The following is an 18,732-nucleotide window of genomic DNA, read 5'->3' on the forward strand; positions in this document are numbered from 1 at the left end:
GGGAAGCACACCCTCCCCTTTAAAGGCTGCGCTCTGAGAACCTGTTCGCAGCTCTCCAGCTCTGCTTTTACCCTCAGCAAGTGGCGTCGGCCCCTTCTTTTAACCCAGAAGTCGCAGCTTGGAGTTCCCTTGTCTTCCTCACTCCAGGCTGCAAAGCTTCCCTCATCTGTGCTTAGCATGCCCCCTGTGGCGCCTGCTTTGGAGGCAGGACTCTCCCTCCCTCATCGGACAGCATAGCAGGGGAGGCCTCAGGCTCTGGAGCCAGTGCCTCAGATGGGAGCCCTAGGGACCACTTGCAATAGCATGGCGGTGGTCAGCGGGACCCGACCTCAAGTCTCTGGCTCCTCGTCTCAGATCAGTACCTCCCTCCCTGAGGGTGGCCGTTGAAAGAGGGAGGGGCTGTGTTTCGGGGACTCTCCCGCCATCTGGTCCTCCTTCCTCATGGGATCCCCACAGGTGCAGCAGGTGCACCTCGGTATCCCCAAACATCACCGCTCCTCCAGCTCCTGCCTCCTCGTGTCCCTTGGTCCTCCTCACACCACACCTTTCTGTATTTTTCCTGTGTTGCTGCTTCTGCTCAGTTCCCCTCCTGTGCCTGTTTCTGCCCTGGAGCCGCTCCTCACCTGACCCCCTTCCTCACCCCCGTGGCCTGCGTGTGTGCCGATCCCGGGGTAGACGTGTAGCCTGGCTTCCTTGAGGTGCCTGTATTCCTCCTGCCTACTGGGCACCTCAAGCCACCCAGGCCAGTTTGCCCCTGCCCCTCATCCCTCACACCCCCATCCTGGTAAATAGCGCCACTCGCCACCCCCGCCAGCACCCTGGCACCCAAGCCAGAAGGACTGGGCCCTGCAGCCTTCTGCCTGAACAGTGCCTCTAGGGAGCTCCCGGCTGTGGGCCTGGCCTGTGCCCCACTCGCCACGCCGCCTGATCCAGGCTTTGCCTGGTTTCTGCTGTTGCCCTGGATTCCCATCAGGCCATTCTTCAGACTCTCACCCAGGCTGTTCTTTGAAAATGTAAATATAATCCAATCACACCCCACCTGACATCTCCCATCACCCCTCTGTCTTGCAGGTTGAGTCCCCAGCTCCCTGCCTTGGTTTACCAGGCCTCCCGGCACCAGCCCTTCCACCCAGCCTGATTCTGTTTCACTGTCCCTGTCCTGGCTCCAGCAGTACCACACTTTCAGATCCTCGGAAGAGCTGATCTCTTTTACCCACCAGGGTCTTGCATGGGCTGGCGGATCTGGTGGCCTGGCCGGGTTCCGTAACGCTGGGAGTCCAAGTCAGGTGTCACTCTCAAGGAGGCCTTTTTTTGATCCTTGGGTTAAATCCCTTTCTCCAAGATTTCTAGTGCCTTCCACGTGTATTTTTCTCACATTCCTTTGCCTGTAGCAAATGGAATATTTGGGTGACCACCCAAGGGGTTCACCTTGCCCGCTGCCTAGACAGAGCCGATTCATTAAGACGGGAATTGCAGTAGAGAAAGTAATTCATGCAGAGCCGGCTGTGCAGGAGGCTGGAGTTTTATTACTACTCAAATCAGTCTCTCTGAGCATTCGGGGAGCAAAGGTTTTAAGGATAACTTGGGTGGGGAGAAGCCAGTGGGCCAGGAGGGCTGATTGTCAGAGATGAAATCTTAGGGAGTCGGAGCTGTCTTCTTGCACTCGGCAGTTGCCGGGTGGGGGCCACAAGATCAGATGAGCCAGTTGATTGATCTGTGTGGGGCCAGCGGATCCATCAGGTGCAGGGTCTGCAAAATATCGTAAGCAAAGTTCCTCCCAAAGTTAAAACAGCCTATGCCCAGGAATGAACAAGGATAGCTTGGAGATTAGAAGCAAGATGGAGTCAGTGAACAGATCTCTTACCCCATTTCAGGCATCATTTTTCAAAGGCGGTTTCATTCGCACCTGCCTGACCCCACTCCCATCGTTGGATGCTGCATTAAGGCGGGAACCATTCCTAATTCATACCCATACCTAATTAATACACATGGTCAACACTGACGCCAGGAAAACCCCTTGCTATTAGGGCCAGGGCTGAAAGTATCTTGTATTTCTAGTGTTATGAAGAAATTCACATGAATTTAGTGGCTTTGGAATGCCAGTTAATTTTTAAGATACACTTGAACCACTTTGCCTGTTGAAAGTTTTGCTCTGTTCTTTTTTTTTTTTTTTTTTTTTTTTGAGACGGAGTCTTGCTCTGTCGCCCAGGCTGGAGTGCAGTGGCATGATCTCGGCTCACTGCAACTCCGCCTCCCAGGTTCATGCCATTCTCCTGCCTCAGCCTCCAGAGTAGCTGGGGCTATAGGTGCCCGCCACCACGCCCGGCTAATTTTTTTGTATTTTTAGTAGAGACAGGGTTTCACCGTGTTAACCAGGATGGTCTCGATCTCCTGACCTTGTGATCCACCCGCCTCAGCCTCCCAAAGTGCTGGGATTACAGGCGTGAGCCACTGCACCCGGCCCTTTTTTTTTTCTTTTTAATTGAGACAGTCTCATTCTGTCACCCAGGCTGGAGTGCAGTGGTGCGATCTCAGCTCACTGCAACCTCTGCCTCCAAGGTTCAAGCGATTCTTCTGCCTCAGCCTCCTGAGTAGCTGGGACTACAGGCACCCACCACCACAGCCAGCTAATTTTTGTAATTTCAGTAGAGACAGGGTTTCACTGTGTTGGCCAGGATGGTCTCAATATCTTGACCTCGTGATCCTTCCACCTCAGCCTCCCAAAGTGCTGGGATTATAGGTGTAAGCCACCATGCCCAGCCCTTTGCTCTGTTCTTTTTTTTTTTTTTTTTTTTGAGACGCAGTCTTGCTCTGTTGCCCAGGCTGAAGCGCAGTGGCCAGATCTCAGCTCACTGCAAGCTCCGCCTCCTGGGTTTACGCCATTCTCCTGCCTCAGCCTCCGAGTAGCTGGGACTATAGGCGCCCGCCACCTCGCCCGGCTAGTTTTTTGTATTTTTTAGTAGAGATGGCGTTTCACTGTGTTAGCCAGGATGGTCTCGATCTTCTGACCTCGTGATCTGCCCGTCTTGGCCTCCCAAAGTGCTGGGATTACAGGCTTTAGCCACCGCGCCCGGCCTGCTCTGTTCTTAAACTTCACCAAGGTTGCCTATTTACCCTCTGGTGTGGAAAGAATGGCTATAACTTAAATTATTGAGTTTTCTTTTACTCACCTTAGGACTATAAATCCATCCTAATTCAGCTAAAAGTGGTTTAGTGAATTCCTATTTCTTTTGTCATCTGGAAGGTTGCAGCTCTGTTAACGAATTGTTCTTAGTATTTCCTTTTGAGAAGGTGGTTGGAGGGGAATAAAACTTACCAGCAGGCCCAAGTGTGCCCGTGACAGGAACTCTTCTCCTCCACTTGAGTTGAACCCCTGGGGCAGCTGCTGGCTCCGGTGGCCCGCCCCGACCTGCGCATCTCCCCAGGTGTGTGAGCATCTGCTCCCTGGCCTTCAGCATGGACGGCATGTTCCTCTCCGCCTCCAGCAACACGGAGACCGTGCACATCTTCAAACTCGAGACTGTGAAAGAAAAGTGAGTTGCAAATATACGTTCCTTTAAAAATGATGCAAAACCCTTTGTCCCCTCTTGCTGCCGGGATGGGAAGTAAGCACGGGTCCGCTCACCCTCTGACATTGTTAACCAGTGAAGACCTTGAAGCTGGCCATGGAACGAGCACCTCCGCATCCAGGCTTGGCAGTGAGGAGGACGGGCCCCAGCAGATGAGCTTCTCCCGCGGGCAGCATGCAGAATAGACAGAGGCCTTGCGTAGGGCACGGAGGGCCCAGGTGGACATCCTCTAGTCAGTGCGGATGGCCCCTCCTCAGGTTCCCCTCACTACGAAAGCGTTCGTGATCAGACAGCCCATGAATGGCTTGTCTCTTACCTGCCCACGGGTAAGCAGAGAGAGACATGGATGGCTTCCACAGTATTTATTATTGCCATGAATATGTAGCGTGACTGGGGTCTTATCTTTTAAGAGGGTCTTACTCTGTTGTCCAGGCTGCAGTGCAGTGCAGTGGTACAGTCATTACTCATTGTAGCCTCCAGCTGCTGGGCTCAAGCCATCCTCCTGCCTCAGCCTCCTGAGTACCTGGGACTAAGGCATGCACCATGCCTGGCAAATTTTTAAATTTTTTGTAGACACAGAATTTCGCTATGTTGCCCAGGCTGGTCTGGAACTCCTGGGCTCAAGTGATCTGCTTGTGAGCCACCGTGCCCAGCCTCTCTTTAAAAAATTTAAAAAGAACATCCCACTCCGATCAGCATTACAATAACATACTTTAGATGGTCAGAATAAATTTTGTTATGTATATTTCATCACAATTTTTAAAAAGACAAATGGAACATGCCCCTCCCTCCCCCCCCAAAAAAGATGAATAACAACACAAATAGGCTATGGGAAAATAACGTTTTGGGGTCTATACTCAAGGTTTTTGGAGACTTCTGTTACAGAGACCTAGCAGGGGTCATCAGTTAGGCCCTAGACGTCCTCACACCCTTGTAAAGGGGATGTGTGATCACCTGCCACGTCTTGGCTGTGGCCACTCAAAGGCTGCGGCTGCTTCTCCCTGAAGCTGAGCGCCCCTCCTCTGACACCTCCCAGAGGAAGCCCCATGACGCCCCCGGGGCCCTGAGTGTCTGCTTATAACCAACCCTTCTTAAGTTTCCTGTGAAGAATGGAGACTTTTGCTGTTGGCTCCAGAGCTGTGCGTCTGTGTGAGTAGGGGGTGGCCATCCCCCCAGGGAGGGTACAGCTTCATGTGTCTAGTGGCCTTTCCTTCCAGACCCCCAGAGGAGCCCACCACCTGGACCGGGTACTTCGGGAAAGTGCTCATGGCCTCCACCAGCTACCTGCCTTCCCAAGTGACAGAAATGTTCAACCAGGGCAGAGCCTTCGCCACGGTCCGCCTGCCATTCTGCGGCCACAAAAACATCTGCTCGCTAGCCACGTGAGTAGAGCCGGCGCCTGCATCCCCCACCCCGTGTGCCTCAGGCCGAGGGGCCCAGTCCTGGTAGCTTGTGACCCCTTCCGTGTTTCTCCTGAACAGGAGCAGCTCCTTAGAGCCGACACTCCGTCGAGAGTTGTCAGGGATGGGAGGCGCCCTGGCAGGCACTAGGCTTGCCGCTCTGTGTGGGGTCCATTTCCACACGGTCTCCCGTTCTGTTTTGTGGACAGTCTGTGGTTTTAATGAAAGACGTTAAGTCAAACCTTGTGAGTGTGCCATAGTTAACCCTTTGGGGCCACAGAAACCACACTTGCTGAGTCTCAGGCGTCTGGCCGGCCCCAGGGTCCAGCTTCAGAACACACATGGGGCCTGTGAACGTTCTGGGATCGTCTAAGGTTCTGTGCTGAGTGCAGGAAAGATTGTCATTACATCCAGTGACAGCAGGGCTTTGGGCTTCCATGCGTCTTTAAACATCGTTTTCCAGTTTTGTTATCTGACTAGCGTCCTCGAAAACTTCTCTGACAACGACTACCCATAATAATCCCAGAAGCCACGAAAACAGCTTCGTCCCACTCTCATCTCCTGTGGGCTTCAGGGCCACATAATAAATCCCAGAAGCCACGAAACTGGTTTTGTCCCGCTTTCTTCTCCTGTGGGCTTCAGGGCCCCATAATGATCCCAGAAGCCACGAAACCAGTTTTGTCCCGCTCTCGTCTCCCATGGGCGTCAGGGCTCAGCCACAAGTGCAGCCTTGGCCCTGTGAGCTGAGGTCAGTGGGCACCAGGCGCCTGCAGCTGCTCTTGTGCTCATTCTGCTGGGGTCTCCTCCCTGGCCTGCCAAAAGTGAGGCTGCCGTGTAATGAGACCGTTTTGTGACAGTTGGCTAGAATGTGGCTGCTCTTTGTCCTCCCTAGAATTCAGAAGATCCCGCGGTTGTTGGTGGGTGCCTCCGATGGGTACCTGTACATGTACAACCTGGACCCCCAGGAGGGCGGCGAGTGCGCCCTGATGAAGCAGCACCGGTGAGTCTGCTCCGGCCGCTTCACGGAGCTGCTCCGCGCTTTTGGGGCACCTGGCGTATGTTTGTTTATTTCCTTGCAAACCAGTGACATAAAGGGGCAGATGCCAGCATGGCGGCCCATGCCGCGCAGGTCGGGAGCTTTGCTTTCCCAGGTGAAATCGATGCCACTGCAGGACAGGGAGCCCCGAGCCCCGGGCTGTGGCTGGCGGCATCAGGGCTCCCTCAGGGACTGGGCACAGAGACAACGCAGGGGTGGCGGGGGAGCCGCATTTGTTCTTAGCTGGGGGAGAGGCACGGGGAGGCCAGGCCTTCGTCCGCAGAGTGGAGTTTCGCATTCGGAAAGGAAGGGTGCAGCGTGGTGGCCGCCACAAGTCAGTGCGCGTGGTTGAGAGCCTCTTGTCTCACTGTGAGGTACAGGTTTGTCCTTGGAAAACAGGGAGTTAACAGTTGTTCATCGAGAAGTAATGCATTTTCATTCTGTCTCACACATTTTTTGTGATCAATAAGTTCCAGCAGCAATATAATTATTTATTTTAGAGACAGGGTGTCACCCTCGCCAGGCTGGAGTGCAGTGGTACATTCACAGCTCACTGCAGCCTTAAGCTCCCGGGTTCAAGGGATTCTTCCACCTCAGCCTCCCTAGTAGGTGGGACTGCAGGCACGCAGCACATCCAGCTAATTATTTTTTTGTGCAGGGTCTTGCTAGGTTGTCCAGGCTGGTCTGGAACTCCTAGGCTCAAGTGAGCCTCCTGCCTTGGCCTCCCCAAGTGTTGGGGTAACAGGAGTGAGCCGCTGCACCTAGCCTTTTATTTTTTTGTGTGAAACGGAGTCTCCCCGTCACCCAGGCTGGAGTACAGTGGCGCGATCTCGGCTCACTGCAAGCTCCACCCTCCCGGGTTCAAGCGATTGTCCTGCCTCAGCCTCCCGAGTAGCTGGGACCACAGGCTCCTGCCACCGCGCCCAGCTAATTTTTTGTGTTTTTAGTAGAGACGGGGTTTCACTGTGTTAGCCAGGTCTCGATCTCCTGAACTCGTGATCCGCCCGCCTTGGCCTCCCAAAGTGCTGGGATTACAGGCGTGAGCCATTGCGCCTGGCCTAGCCTGACTTTTTCTTAAAATAATGAATCCTAGTTTTTATGTTCTTCCATCGTAAAAGAGAAACACTGCCTTGTTAGGTATAACTCCCTCTTTAGACTTTCCATGTAAAACTCTTCATGTAAAAATGTGTACAGATACACAAGGAGATGAAAGTTTCGTGATGAATGCCTGGCATCCTGTGTGGTGTGTAGCACGTCGGCTCTGTTGCGGCAAGGCAGCCAGTGTGTGCTGCCCGCGAGGGCGCCCTGTGTGGAGACACTGAGCTGTGTCGCTTTCTCCCCTCCAGGCTAGATGGCAGCCTGGAGACGGCCAATGAGATCTTGGACTCTGCCTCTCACGACTGCCCCTTAGTCACTCAGACATACGGCGCAGCCACAGCAAAAGGTACTTACGTGCCTTCATCCCCAACGAGACTTGGTAAGGGGCGTGATGCAAACCTGGAAGGTAATTAGCCCCACCCACTGCCCCGGAGTGCTCCTGCCTCCTGCTGGCTCCGGAGCTACCCTACCGGCTCCTCATTGGGAAAGTGGGGGACTGGTTCTGAGGACATAGGCGAGGTTGGTAAATGGGTCTGCCAAGGCCTCTCAAGGCTGAATTCAGTTTCCTTTCCTTTTTTTTTTTTTTTTTTTTTTTTTTTTAAGTAGAGATGGGGTCTTCCTATGTTGCCCAGGGTGGTCTCAAACTCCTCCTGGGCTCAAGTGATTCTCCCACCTCGGCCTCCCAAAGTGCTGGGATTATAGGCCTGAGCCACCGTACCAGGCCCATCTTCTCCATTTTTGAAGAAAATGTGGTCATCCTAGCTCAGGTGACTCTGGGGGCATGTGACTTGCACCCAGACTGGCCACCTCTCAGCTAAGATACCACCCTGAAAAGTACTGCCAAGAGTTTGGCCTCGGTCTTTCCCTCCCACCTTTTTTTCGTCCTTCAGCAAATCTGCATCGAGTACCGCCTTCGTGCTGGGCCTGTGAAGTGCAGAAGCCGTAGGGGAACGAGGCCAACGGGCTCCCCTCCAGCAGCAGCACTAAGACCCATGTGCGAGATCCTCCAGCCACAGCCTTGGCTGTGTGAGGCACCTTCTTAAAAAAACCAACTTGCACTCCAGCGGGAGAGCCTGTGGTTTTGCATCCACGTGGGGCTGTCCCACTGCTCTCCGCCACTCCCATCCGTGAACCGGCGCTTCCGGTTCGTGAGGCCCGCCCTGAAAGTCTCTTAGTATCGTTATTTTTTCCTGGTGTTATTTTTGAGCTCTGTGTAACCAGCTTGAGGGAGTTTGTGGCCTGTCCATTAGGGAGCCCCTGTTTACTGGGCAGGTGTCATTTTGACATTTATGAATGTCAGAGAACAAATGACTTCATCGCAAGCTGCCAAAGGCCGCAAAGATTTCATTAGAAAGCAATCAGAATTCAGAACATCTTAATACAGGCTGCAGTTTATAAACATACACCAGTGTTTCCAAAACACAGTCCTCAGTTTGTGTCATGGGGTCTGTGGTGTGTCCCCAGCCTTTGAAGGGTGACTTCATCGTCTCTTTGCAGCCTACACAGACGACCTGGGTGCTGTGGGTGGCGCCTGCCTGGAGGACGAGGCCAGTGCCCTGCGCCTGGATGAGGACAGCGAGCACCCGCCCATGATTCTTCGGACTGACTGAACTTGACCTGTGACCTCTGACCCGGGGAGCAGAGAACACTGGCTTCACAGAGGACTTTGTGCATTGCTGCTATGAACTTTGACCTGAGTCGGGGGAGAGGATGGCAGAGACTTTATTAAAAAAAAAAAAAAAAAAAAAAAAAAGATTGTAGTGGTAGTCTAACTCCATAACGCTGAGGACATACATCGTTTTCACTTCAGTGGCTTTTAAATCCTGCTTATGAATTTTAGCTTTTTGTTTGTTTGTTTTCTCTTTTTGCCAAAATTAACTGTTTGGTGAAGCCCGCAAAACCTCCTCGCTTTGCATGCATGAACGTGCCAAGCCAGCATAGGGGAGCTAGAAGCCACTTTCCAGCCACCTGCCGTTGGGTTTTTTAATATCTGTACATAATGCTGAGTGCATAAGGAAGCCGTGGCGTTGTGCACAGTGGGTCTGGTTGTCAAGGCCAGTTCTGCAGTGACAGGCCCAGGGGCTGCCCACCAGGTGTGCTGGGCGGACTTCGGCTGGGGCAGGAGCCCTCTCTCCCTGGGGCCCCACCTGGACCATTTTCCCTCCGTTTTATTTTGTTAATTAAATTCTTTCCAAATTGGATCACTCTGGGATTTCTTCCATGGTGGACTTTTGTTTCTGATCTTGTTTTCCATGTGAATATTGGAGGAGAGCGAGGTTCTTTCTGATACTAAAAACCTTTCTTTCAGGCAGCAAATGAACTTAAAAGGTTGCCTGGACTCCCTGGAGCAAAGGAAAGCGATTTTGTTTGTATAATTAAATGATCTGTTCTTCTACTTTACTCTTCCTGTTGAAAAACTGTGTGTGTTTTTTTTTTTTTTTTAAGGAAAGTTTGTAGCTACTCCTATGCCCAGGAAAGCACAGAATTCAAGTGTGGTGGCCGTCCGAGCTGTCCTTTCTCTGGCCCTGCTGTCTGCAGGGGCTTCCTACCTGTGTGAGAGGTCGTAGCGGGAGACAGCGACAGACAGAAGGCGGCTGGGCCACGTCCTTCACAGGGCGACATGTGCCTTTCTATTTTCATCTTAGAAAATTTCCTCAGCAAACCGATGAGAGATTGTGGTTGCAAGCTTCAGTATTTGCCTCACTTCCCTTTTCCTATTTACGGAATTAAAACAACCTCAAGTACCTCAGACTCTGCATTCCAAACCAAGACACCTAGCAGCCAAAGTGTTGAGGGCATTTAAGTGGAGTTAATGGCAGGAGAGATGGTTTTAGAATCTTTGGAGTGGTGTAAGTTACGGATAGAAGGGAAAAGGCAAAAACTGTATTTACCCTGCCTTTGCAGGCTCGGATTTTTGAACCGAGGAAGGCTGGGACGCCTGTTTCCAGATGGTTGTCATGGTCACACTGGGTGAAGAGCTGGAGGGGAGTTGCCACCTCCGCTGAGCGGCTGCAGTGAAATGCCCCAGTGTTCCTGGGTTGGCTTTACGGCAAACTCCTAAATGCAGGGGACGCTGGAGTCGGACTCAACTACACCGGCTTCCTCACAGCCGCTGGTGTGCGGCACACAGCACATCTGCATTAGGCAGAGGTGCAGGTGGGCTGATTGAACTTTTCCTTCAAACCCTGCGTGTCTGTCCTGGACCTTTGATGAAATGGGATCCCGGTCACGCAGGCTGAGGCGGTGGGGACCACTGAGGCCAGAGCGGGCTATGCTTGAGCAGGGATGAGAAGGGCCGCGGCAGCACGCAGCCTTGACCCACGCCCGCAGCTTGTGGTGCAAGGCCAGAGGGCTCTCTAGAACCTGAGCGTGCACTCCATCTCCTGGGAGGCACGTTTGGCTAGAGTGTGTTCGTGGGGGGAAAAAAGTGCACAAGAGATACGGAACCCTGAGCTAGGGTTCCCCATCACCAAAGAGAGCTGCATTTCCAGTTCTGTGTTAAAGTGCCGTTGGTTCTGGTGCCTGCCTGTCGTGAGGATTTGGAGACTCGAATCTCCTTTGCCAGGTCCCTTTTGTCTGTCTTTGGGATTGGTAGTACTAGAAGATGCGGGGAATTCTCTTCCTCGCGCAGCCTCGGCTTCCCACACTGTAAGATGAGGCAGTTGCAGAGGAGGCCTCGGATGTCCTGTGACCCTCGGCCCACACTCCCCCTCGGGTGGCCCAGGCAGGGCTGGCTGGGTGCTTGCCATGCAGACCACAGGAAGCCCTGTGCTTGCCTGGGTCAGAGCTAAGCCGTGCGCTCTAAAGAAGGGAGGAGGACTGCAGATTCTTGGTCAAGAAGAATGAAGAGGATGTCTATGTTTGCTGAGCAGCCATTGTGGAGGGTTACCCGCCTCCACTTTGCTGTTGCCCGTTTCACTCCCACCAGCTCCTCTTCCTCTGCTGGAACCCATGAGTCCCAGCCTCACTGGCGGCCTCAGACGTGCTTGGGAGTGACGGGGACAGAGAGAGGCCGCTGAGATGCCCTTTAGAACTCTCTGCTGCGCCAGAGACCCAGATGGAGAGGGACCCTGAACCAAACAGAACGTGTACTAATTTGCCGAACTCCAAACTGTACACTCATATTCATTTTTAAATTATATTTTTCCAGACTTCAAAAAGGACAATGAGGGTGGGGGATAGGAAACAAAACCTGTAAACGTTGTGAATGGGCTCAGTGGACTCTGGGACCAAACCTGTAATCTCCAAAACAATGGGACCAAGAGCTGCATAGAACCTGGAGTCAAAAAGAACTGCTTCAGTCCCCGCTGTACCGCCTGCCTAGCTGTGGGAGTGGGCAGGGTGCCTGGGAGCCCACATTTTCTGGACTGTTCGCGGGACTCATCCCTACCTCACAGGGCTGTTGTGAGGTGTTGTGTGACTGCGTGTCCTGCAAACGCCCAACTCAGTGCCCAGCCGGCGGTGGGCACCCAATAAACGCTACAACATAAATGTGTCTTCTGCAATTAAACACGATTTTTATTCGGTTCTGGTGTTTGAATAAAGAGCCAGGAGGGAGGGAGGTGACAATACGGGTTAAGAAGTGTAATTCAGAGGCCGGGCATGGTGGCTCACACATCTAATCCCAGTACTTTGGGAGGCCAAGGTGGGCGGATCACTTGAGGTCGGGAGTTCGAGACCAGCCTGGCCAACATGGCGAAACCCCGTTTCTACTAAAAATACAAAAATTAGCTGGGGGTGGTGGCGCATGCCTGTAATCCCAGCTACTCGGGAGGCTGAAGCAGGAGAATCACTTGAACCTGGGAGGCAGAGGTTGCCATGAGCTGAGATTGCATCACTGCACTGCAGCCTGGAGGACAGAGCAAGACTCTCTGAAAAAAAAAGTGTAATTCACATGGAGATTACACGTGGGTCTCTTTCATCCCTGCCTTTTCTCTTAACACCAAGCTTAACAGGCAGGTGGTGCAAGCTGGTCTGGGAGGTGGCGGGCACCCTGGAACAGCAGGCCCTGCCCCTGTCAGGAGACCCAGGAGCTCCATGGCTGCCGCTCCCTGCCACAGAGAGAATTGGGTGACTCTTCCCACGCACGGTTTCATTTGGAGAGGAGAGTCTTCCTGCCTCCACAGCCAGCAGCAGGTCCCACGTGTAAAAGGCCGGGAGTGCTTTGGCCACAGCTTAGCCAAGGAAATGGGACGAGGGGTGGCAGAAAACACATTCCTGACTCATCCCTGTTGCTCATCCGGTTTTTCTGGTTTAGTTTTTCATTTTTGGGTTTTTGTTTTTTTGAGACGGAGTCTTGTTCTGTCGCCCAGGCTGGAGTGCAGTGGCACAATCTCAGCTCACTGCAACTTGCATTTCCTGGGTTCAAGCAATTCTCCCTCAGCCTCTTAAGCACCTGGGACTACAGGCATGCACCACCACGTCCGGCTAATTTTTGTATTTTTAGTAGACACCGGATTTCACCATGTTGTCCAGGCTGGTCTCAAACTCCTGACCTCAAGTGATCCACCCAACTCGGCCTCCCAAAGTGCTGGGATTACAGCCGTGAGCCACCTCGCCTGGCTGCTCTTGGTTTTCATAACCACATTGGCAAAGGGTGAGGATGGGCCAGGCTTCCTGTTTCGTGTGTCCCCTGCCCTACATCTTTGTATACCAGACCTTTGCATGCAGGGAATGACCGAGTCACTTGTTTGAAATGTACGTGAGGTTGCTCATGCCTGTAATCCCAACAATTTGGGAGGCAGAAGCGGGCAGATCACCTGAGGTCAGGCGTTCGAGACCAGCCTGACCAACATGGTGAAACCCCGTCTCTACTAAAAATACAAAAATTAGCTGAGTGTGGTGACGCATGCCTGTAGTCCCAGATACTCAGGAGGCTGAGGCAGGAGAATCGCTTGAATCCAGGAGGCAGAGTTTGCAGTGAACGGAGATCATTCCACTGCACTCTAGCCTGGGGGACAGAGCATGGCTCTGTCTCAAAAAAAAAAAAGAGGCCCGGCGCGGTGGCTTAAGCCTGTAATCCCAGCACTTTGGGAGGCCGACACGGGCGGATCACGAGGTCAGGAGATCGAGACCACCCTGGCTAACACGGTGAAACCCCATCTCTACTAAAAAATACAAAAAAAAAAACTAGCCGGGCGTGGTGGCACCGCCTGTAGTCCCAGCTACTCGGGAGGCTGAGGCAGGAGAATGGCAGGAACCCGGGCAGCGGAGCTTGCAGTGAGCCGAGATCCGGCCACTGCACTCCAGCGTGGGCAACAGAGCGAGACTCCGTCTCGAAAAAATTTAAAAAATTTGGCCGGGCGCGGTGGCTCAAGCCTGTAATCCCAGCACTTTGGGAGGCCGAGACAGGCGGATCACGAGGTCGGGAGATCGAGACCATCCTGGCTAACACGGTGAAACCCCGTCTCTACAAAAAAAATACAAAAAACTAGCCGGGCGAGGTGGCGGGCGCCTGTAGTCCCAGCTACTCGGGAGGCTGAGGCAGGAGAATGGCGTAAACCCGGGAGGCGGAGCTTGCAGTGAGCTGAGATCCAGCCACTGCACTCCAGCCTGGGCGACAGAGCAAGACTCCGTCTCAAAAAAAAAAAAAAAAAAAGAAAAAATTTAAAAAATTTAAAAAAAAAAAAAAAAGAAAAATGAAATCTTTCTAAGGTTCAGAATGTGAAGAGACTGTCTTGATCCCTCACTTCCACATCGTTCCTATAGTTAGTTATAATGTAAATAGATTCCTCCTTTTTTTGAGACGGAGTCTCACTCTGTTGCCCGGGCTGGAGTACAGTGGTGCGATCTCAACTCACTGCAAGCTCTGCCTCCCGGGTTCACGCCATTCTCCTGCCTCAGCTTCCTGAGTAGCTGGGACTACAGGTGCCTGCCCTCATGCCTGGCTAATTTTTTGTATTTTTAGTAGAGACGGGATTTCACTGTGTTAGCCAGGATGGTCTCGATCTCCTGACTTCGTGATCCGGCCGCCTCGGCCTCCCAAAGTGCTGGGATTACAGGCGTGAGCCACCACGCCCGGCCTGATTCCTCTTAACACTTCATTTTAGGTGAAGCTGTTGTTGGTGCTGCCAGTGTGCGTGCATGTGTGTGTCTGTGAGTGTGTGTGTGTGCGCGCCTGCCTGAGCTTCAGGTAAACATACTGATTACATTCCCCCACCAAATCTGACTGAAAGCCCATTGCTATCAGCATTTTATAACACGTTAAAGAATTGGACATGGTGGCTCACACCTATAATCCCAGCTTCTTGGGAGGCCGAGGCAGGAGGATCGCTTGAGGCCAGCAATTTGAGGTCAGTCTGAACCACACAGCAAGACCCCCTCTCTTAAAACCGGTATTCTGGGTTATTTTTGTTGTTGTTGTTGTTCATTGCCTACTCACAGGCTGAACATCTCATTTGTTTTTGTTTGTTCGGTTTGTTTTGTTTCTGAGACAGAGTCTCACTCTATCGCCCAGGCTGGAGTGCAGTGGCGCCATCTCGGCTCACTGCAACCTCTGCCTCCCGGGTTCAAGCGATTCTCCTGCCTCAGCCTCCCGAGTAGCTGGGATTACAGGCACCGCCACCACGCCCGACTAATTTTTGTACTTTTAGTAGAGAGGGGATTTCACCACGTTGGTCAGGCTGGTCTCGAATTCCTGACCTCATGATCCACCCGCCGCGGCCTCCCGAAGTGCTGGGATTACAGCGTGAGCCACCACGCCCAGCCTTAAACATCTAATTTGTACCAAATTGCCCTATAATTCTACCTAGAATATTACAGCAAAATGCCAGAGGCCTGACTCAAATCTTTTAAAGAAACCCGACCCTCCCAGGATGGGTGGCATCACACAGGCGAGCCCGTCCAGGTGTCCCCGCAGCTGAGTAATGGTGTCGGTGGAACAGCTGGCCTGCTTGTGCACGGGCCGGGACATGGTGGACTTGTTCCGCCTGCGTTCTTGCCGGACCATGTTTGGATTAGCATATGAGTTTAAACACAGTGCTGACGTGGCAGTTCTTTCAGAAGCACATCCTTCTCTGAGCCGAACTGCTTCACCACGCACTTCCTTCTGGCTTGGGGAGTTTTTGTTTTGTTTTGTTTTGTTTTTTGAGACGGAGTCTCGCTCTATCCCCCGGGCTGGAGTGCAGTGGCCGGATCGCAGCTCACTGCAAGCTCCGCCTCCTGGGTTTACACCATTCTCCTGCCTCAGCCTCCCGAGTAGCTGGGACTACAGGCCCCGCCACCTCACCCGGCTAGTTTTTTGTATTTTTTAGTATATACGGGGTTTCACCGTGTTAGCCAGGATGGTCTCGATCTCCTGACCTCGTGATCTGCCCGTCTCGGCCTCCCAAAGTGCTGGGATTACAGGCTTGAGCCACCGCGCCCGGCAGCATGGGGAGTTCTTTTACATCAAAGGCCAAGCCTCATGTGTTTCAGTCTTGCCCATCTCCGTGGGGCCTGTGGGGCGTTGGTCGGCGTGGAGTCTTCACAGCGGACTGTCCGGGTTGGCGGTTCTCGCATCGGGGCTTCTCACAGCCACCGTCTGTCTGAGCAGACGCTGAGCATCATGTCATCCCTCGGACACACACAAGACTCCACTATTCCATGTGCTGATTTCTGTTTCTGTTCCTCCTTCTGCTTCTAATTTTATTTATTTTATTTATTTATTTTTTTTGAGATGGAGTCTCGCTGTCGCCCAGGCTGGAGTGCAACGACGTGATCTCGGTTCACTGCAACCTCCGCCTCTCAGGTTCAAGCAGTTCTCCTGCCTCAGCCTCGGGAGTAGCTGGGATTACAGGCGCACACCACCAAGCCTGGCTAATTTTGCATGTTTACATAGAGATGAGGTTCCACCATGTTTCCGAGGCTGTTCTCAAACTCCTGGCGTTGGCCAGGTGAAGTGACTCATGCCTGTAATCCCAGCACTTTGGGAGGCCGAGGTGGGCAGATCACCTGAGGTCAGGAGGTCAAGACCAACCTGGCCAATATGGTGAAACCCCGTCTCTACTAAAAATACAAAAATACAAAAAAAAAAAAATTAGTCGGACGTGGTGGTGTGCGCCTGTAGTCCCAGCTACTCGGGAGGGTGAGGCAGAAGAATCACTTGAACCTGGGAGACGGAGGTTGTAGTGAGTCGAGATGGTGCCACTGCACTCCAGCCTGGGCGACAGAGCAAGACTCTGTCTCAAAAAAAAAAAAAAAAAAAAAAAAAAACCTCCTGACTCAGGTGATCCACCCGACTTGACCTCCCGAAGTGTTAAGATGACAGGCCTGAGCCACCGCGCCCAGCCCCGTTGCTGCTTTCAGAAGTGGCTTTTTCTTCCTATGTGGCATTACTTTTTAGTGGGTCAGGGTAGAAATGCGCTTGGGCTCCCCGCAATAGCAAAGCACCTTTCCTCAGGGGAATCTGAAGACCGGGGGACGCGGGGAGCAGAACGTGGCTTTTCCCTGCCTTTCCTCTCCCTCGGGGAGGTTCCCTCAGCGCTCTCCTCTTGACCTTCCTTGGTGCGTTTAGTGCTGAGCCTGTGCCTGAGCCTGGGGACCTGCCTGGGAGAGTTCAGACCGAAGTCCACCGAGGGCCAGCCGCAGAATGGTAGGGCCGGGGAACCGGCTTCCTTGCGCACACAACTCTGTCTGCAGGGCGCGGATCTGCAGGGATGAAGGAGCTCGGTATGAGGAGGCAGGGTGCATGTGAAGTCGAGAACCTTCTGAACTCCGCCACCAGCTTTGGAAATAACGGCTGGGATTTCCTGCTTAAACCTGCATTCCAGAGCACACGGGTACTAGCCGAAGCTCTGAGTAAAATGAAACAGGCTCTGAAGGAAGCCCTGGAGCCTCCTGCCGCCTGCCCTCTCCATTCAGTCCTGCAGTGACTCAGGAATGGCGTGGGTGGGAGGACAAGTAACTTTTCTTTTTTTTTTTTTTTTTTTTTTTGAGACGGAGTCTCGCTCTGTCGCCCAGGCTGGAGTGCAGTGGCCAGATCTCAGCTCACTGCAAGCTCTGCCTCCCGGGTTCACGCCATTCTCCTGCCTCAGCCTCCCGAGTAGCTGGGACCACAGGCGCCGCCACCTCGCCCGGCTAATTTTTTGTGTTTTTAGTAGAGACGGGGTTTCGCCGTGTTAGCCAGGATGGTCTCGATCTCCTGACCTTGTGATCCGCCCGTCTTGGCCTCCCAAAGTGCTGGGATTACAGGCTTGAGCCACCGCGCCCGGCCAGGACAAGTAACTTTTCAAGCCAAGCACCCGGCGGGCGCAGTGGCTCAGGCCTGTAATCCCAGCACTTCGGGAAGCCGAGGCAGGCAGATCACGAGGTCAGGGGTTTGACACCATCCTGGCTAACACGGTGAAACCCCGTATCTACTAAAAATGCAAGAAACTGGCTGAGCGTGGTGGCGCGCGCCTGTAATCCCAGCTACTCGGGAGGCTGAGGCAGGACAATGGCGTGAACCCGGGAGGCGGAGGTTGCAGTGAGCCAAGATCGTGCCACTGCGCTCCAGCCTGGGCGACAGAGACTCCATCTCAAAAAAAATTAAAAAAAAAAAAAAAAAAAAAAAGCCGAGCATCCACCTCCCGTTTATATTCATCCAGCTGCTGCCGCCGGCTTCCTGAGCTTGTCCTTGTTCATCCCAGGCATGTGGGGAGGATTCTCCTTGGTGGAAATGTCGGGGCACCTCCATTGTCACTCCATGTGCCCCTGAGGAAGGACGGAACCGAAAGTGGCTGCGGGGTGGTGCTTGGCTGGGGCAAGGCCGCTGGAGGTCTCTGTCGCTGTGTCACCCTGGGCCACCTTCTTCTAAGGGACCCTTTCCTCATGTCTGTCCTGTCGGGAGGCTGGGCAGGGTCGGGAAATGGAAGCCTGATGGTTCACCTGCCCGGTCTGATGCCCAGGACGTCTGTCCCGCTGCCCTCGGGCAGGCCTCCAGCTCCTCCCGCATGTGGTGGCAAGATGCCATGCTCTTCTCTTCTGCAGCAGCTGTGTACCTTTCCAAATTAAAAAATGCCGGTATCTAGCCTGGCGCAGTGGTGGCTGAGGCCTGTAATCTCAGCACTTTGGGAGGCCGAGGTGGGAGGATCACCTGAGGTCAGAAGTTCGAGGCCAGCCTGGCCAACATGGTGAAACCCCGTCTCTACAAAAAATACAAAAGTTAGCCGGGGGTGGTGGCACATGCCTGTAGTCGAAGCCACTGGAGAGGCTGAGGCAGGAGAATCAGTTAAACTCGGGAGGTAGAGGTTACAGTGTGCCGAGATGGTGCCACCGCACTCCAGCCTGGATGACAGAGTGAGACTGTCTCAAAAAAAAGTAAATAGCCGCCTGTAATCCCAGCACTTTGGGAGGCCGAGGCAGGCAGATCACGAGGTCAGGAGATCGAGACCATCCTGGCTAACATGCTGAAACCCCATATATACTAAAAAAAGACAAAAAAATTAGCCGGGTGTGGTGGCGGGCGCCTGTAGTCCCAGCTGCTCAGGAGGCTGAGGCAGGAGAATGGCGTGAACCCGGGAGGCGGAGCTTGCAGTGAGCCAAGATCACGCCACTGCACTCCAGCCCTGGGTGACAGAGGGAGACTCCATCTCAAAAAAAAAAAAAAAAAAAAAAAAAAAAAATTAGCCAGTTGTGCTGATATGCCCAGCTACTCAGGAGGCTGAGACAG

General features: G+C 53.2%; 1 protein-coding gene and 1 long non-coding RNA gene across 11 annotated transcripts in view; one reads left to right on the plus strand and one right to left on the minus strand.

The window, feature by feature from the left end:
• The window catches only part of WIPI2 (WD repeat domain, phosphoinositide interacting 2), a 45,775-nt gene extending 36,255 nt beyond the window's left edge, over positions 1-9,520 (plus strand). For 6 of the 10 annotated variants that reach the window (XM_077996105.1, XM_077996109.1, XM_028845085.2 and 3 more), the window contains 5 exons: positions 3,426-3,533; positions 4,787-4,951; positions 5,862-5,969; positions 7,352-7,482; positions 8,601-9,520. In XM_077996105.1, coding sequence (XP_077852231.1) covers positions 3,426-3,533; positions 4,787-4,951; positions 5,862-5,969; positions 7,352-7,482; positions 8,601-8,713 — 625 coding nt within the window. In that variant the 3' untranslated portion in view covers positions 8,714-9,520. The remainder of the gene's footprint in view (positions 1-3,425; positions 3,534-4,786; positions 4,952-5,861; positions 5,970-7,351; positions 7,483-8,600) is intronic. The other 4 variants (XM_077996106.1, XM_028845086.2, XM_028845084.2 and 1 more) reach the window with 1 other exon arrangement.
• On the minus strand, positions 1,507-5,919 carry LOC144339695 (uncharacterized). Its single transcript, XR_013415014.1, has 2 exons — positions 3,317-5,919; positions 1,507-1,749 (listed from the first exon to the last, which is right to left on the minus strand). It is a non-coding gene; the product is annotated as an uncharacterized LOC144339695 (long non-coding RNA).
• Positions 9,521-18,732: the final 9,212 nt, after the last annotated feature.

This window comes from Macaca mulatta, chromosome 3 (assembly GCF_049350105.2).
Source record: "Macaca mulatta isolate MMU2019108-1 chromosome 3, T2T-MMU8v2.0, whole genome shotgun sequence".
In the NCBI taxonomy this organism is placed as follows: Eukaryota; Metazoa; Chordata; class Mammalia; order Primates; family Cercopithecidae; genus Macaca; species Macaca mulatta.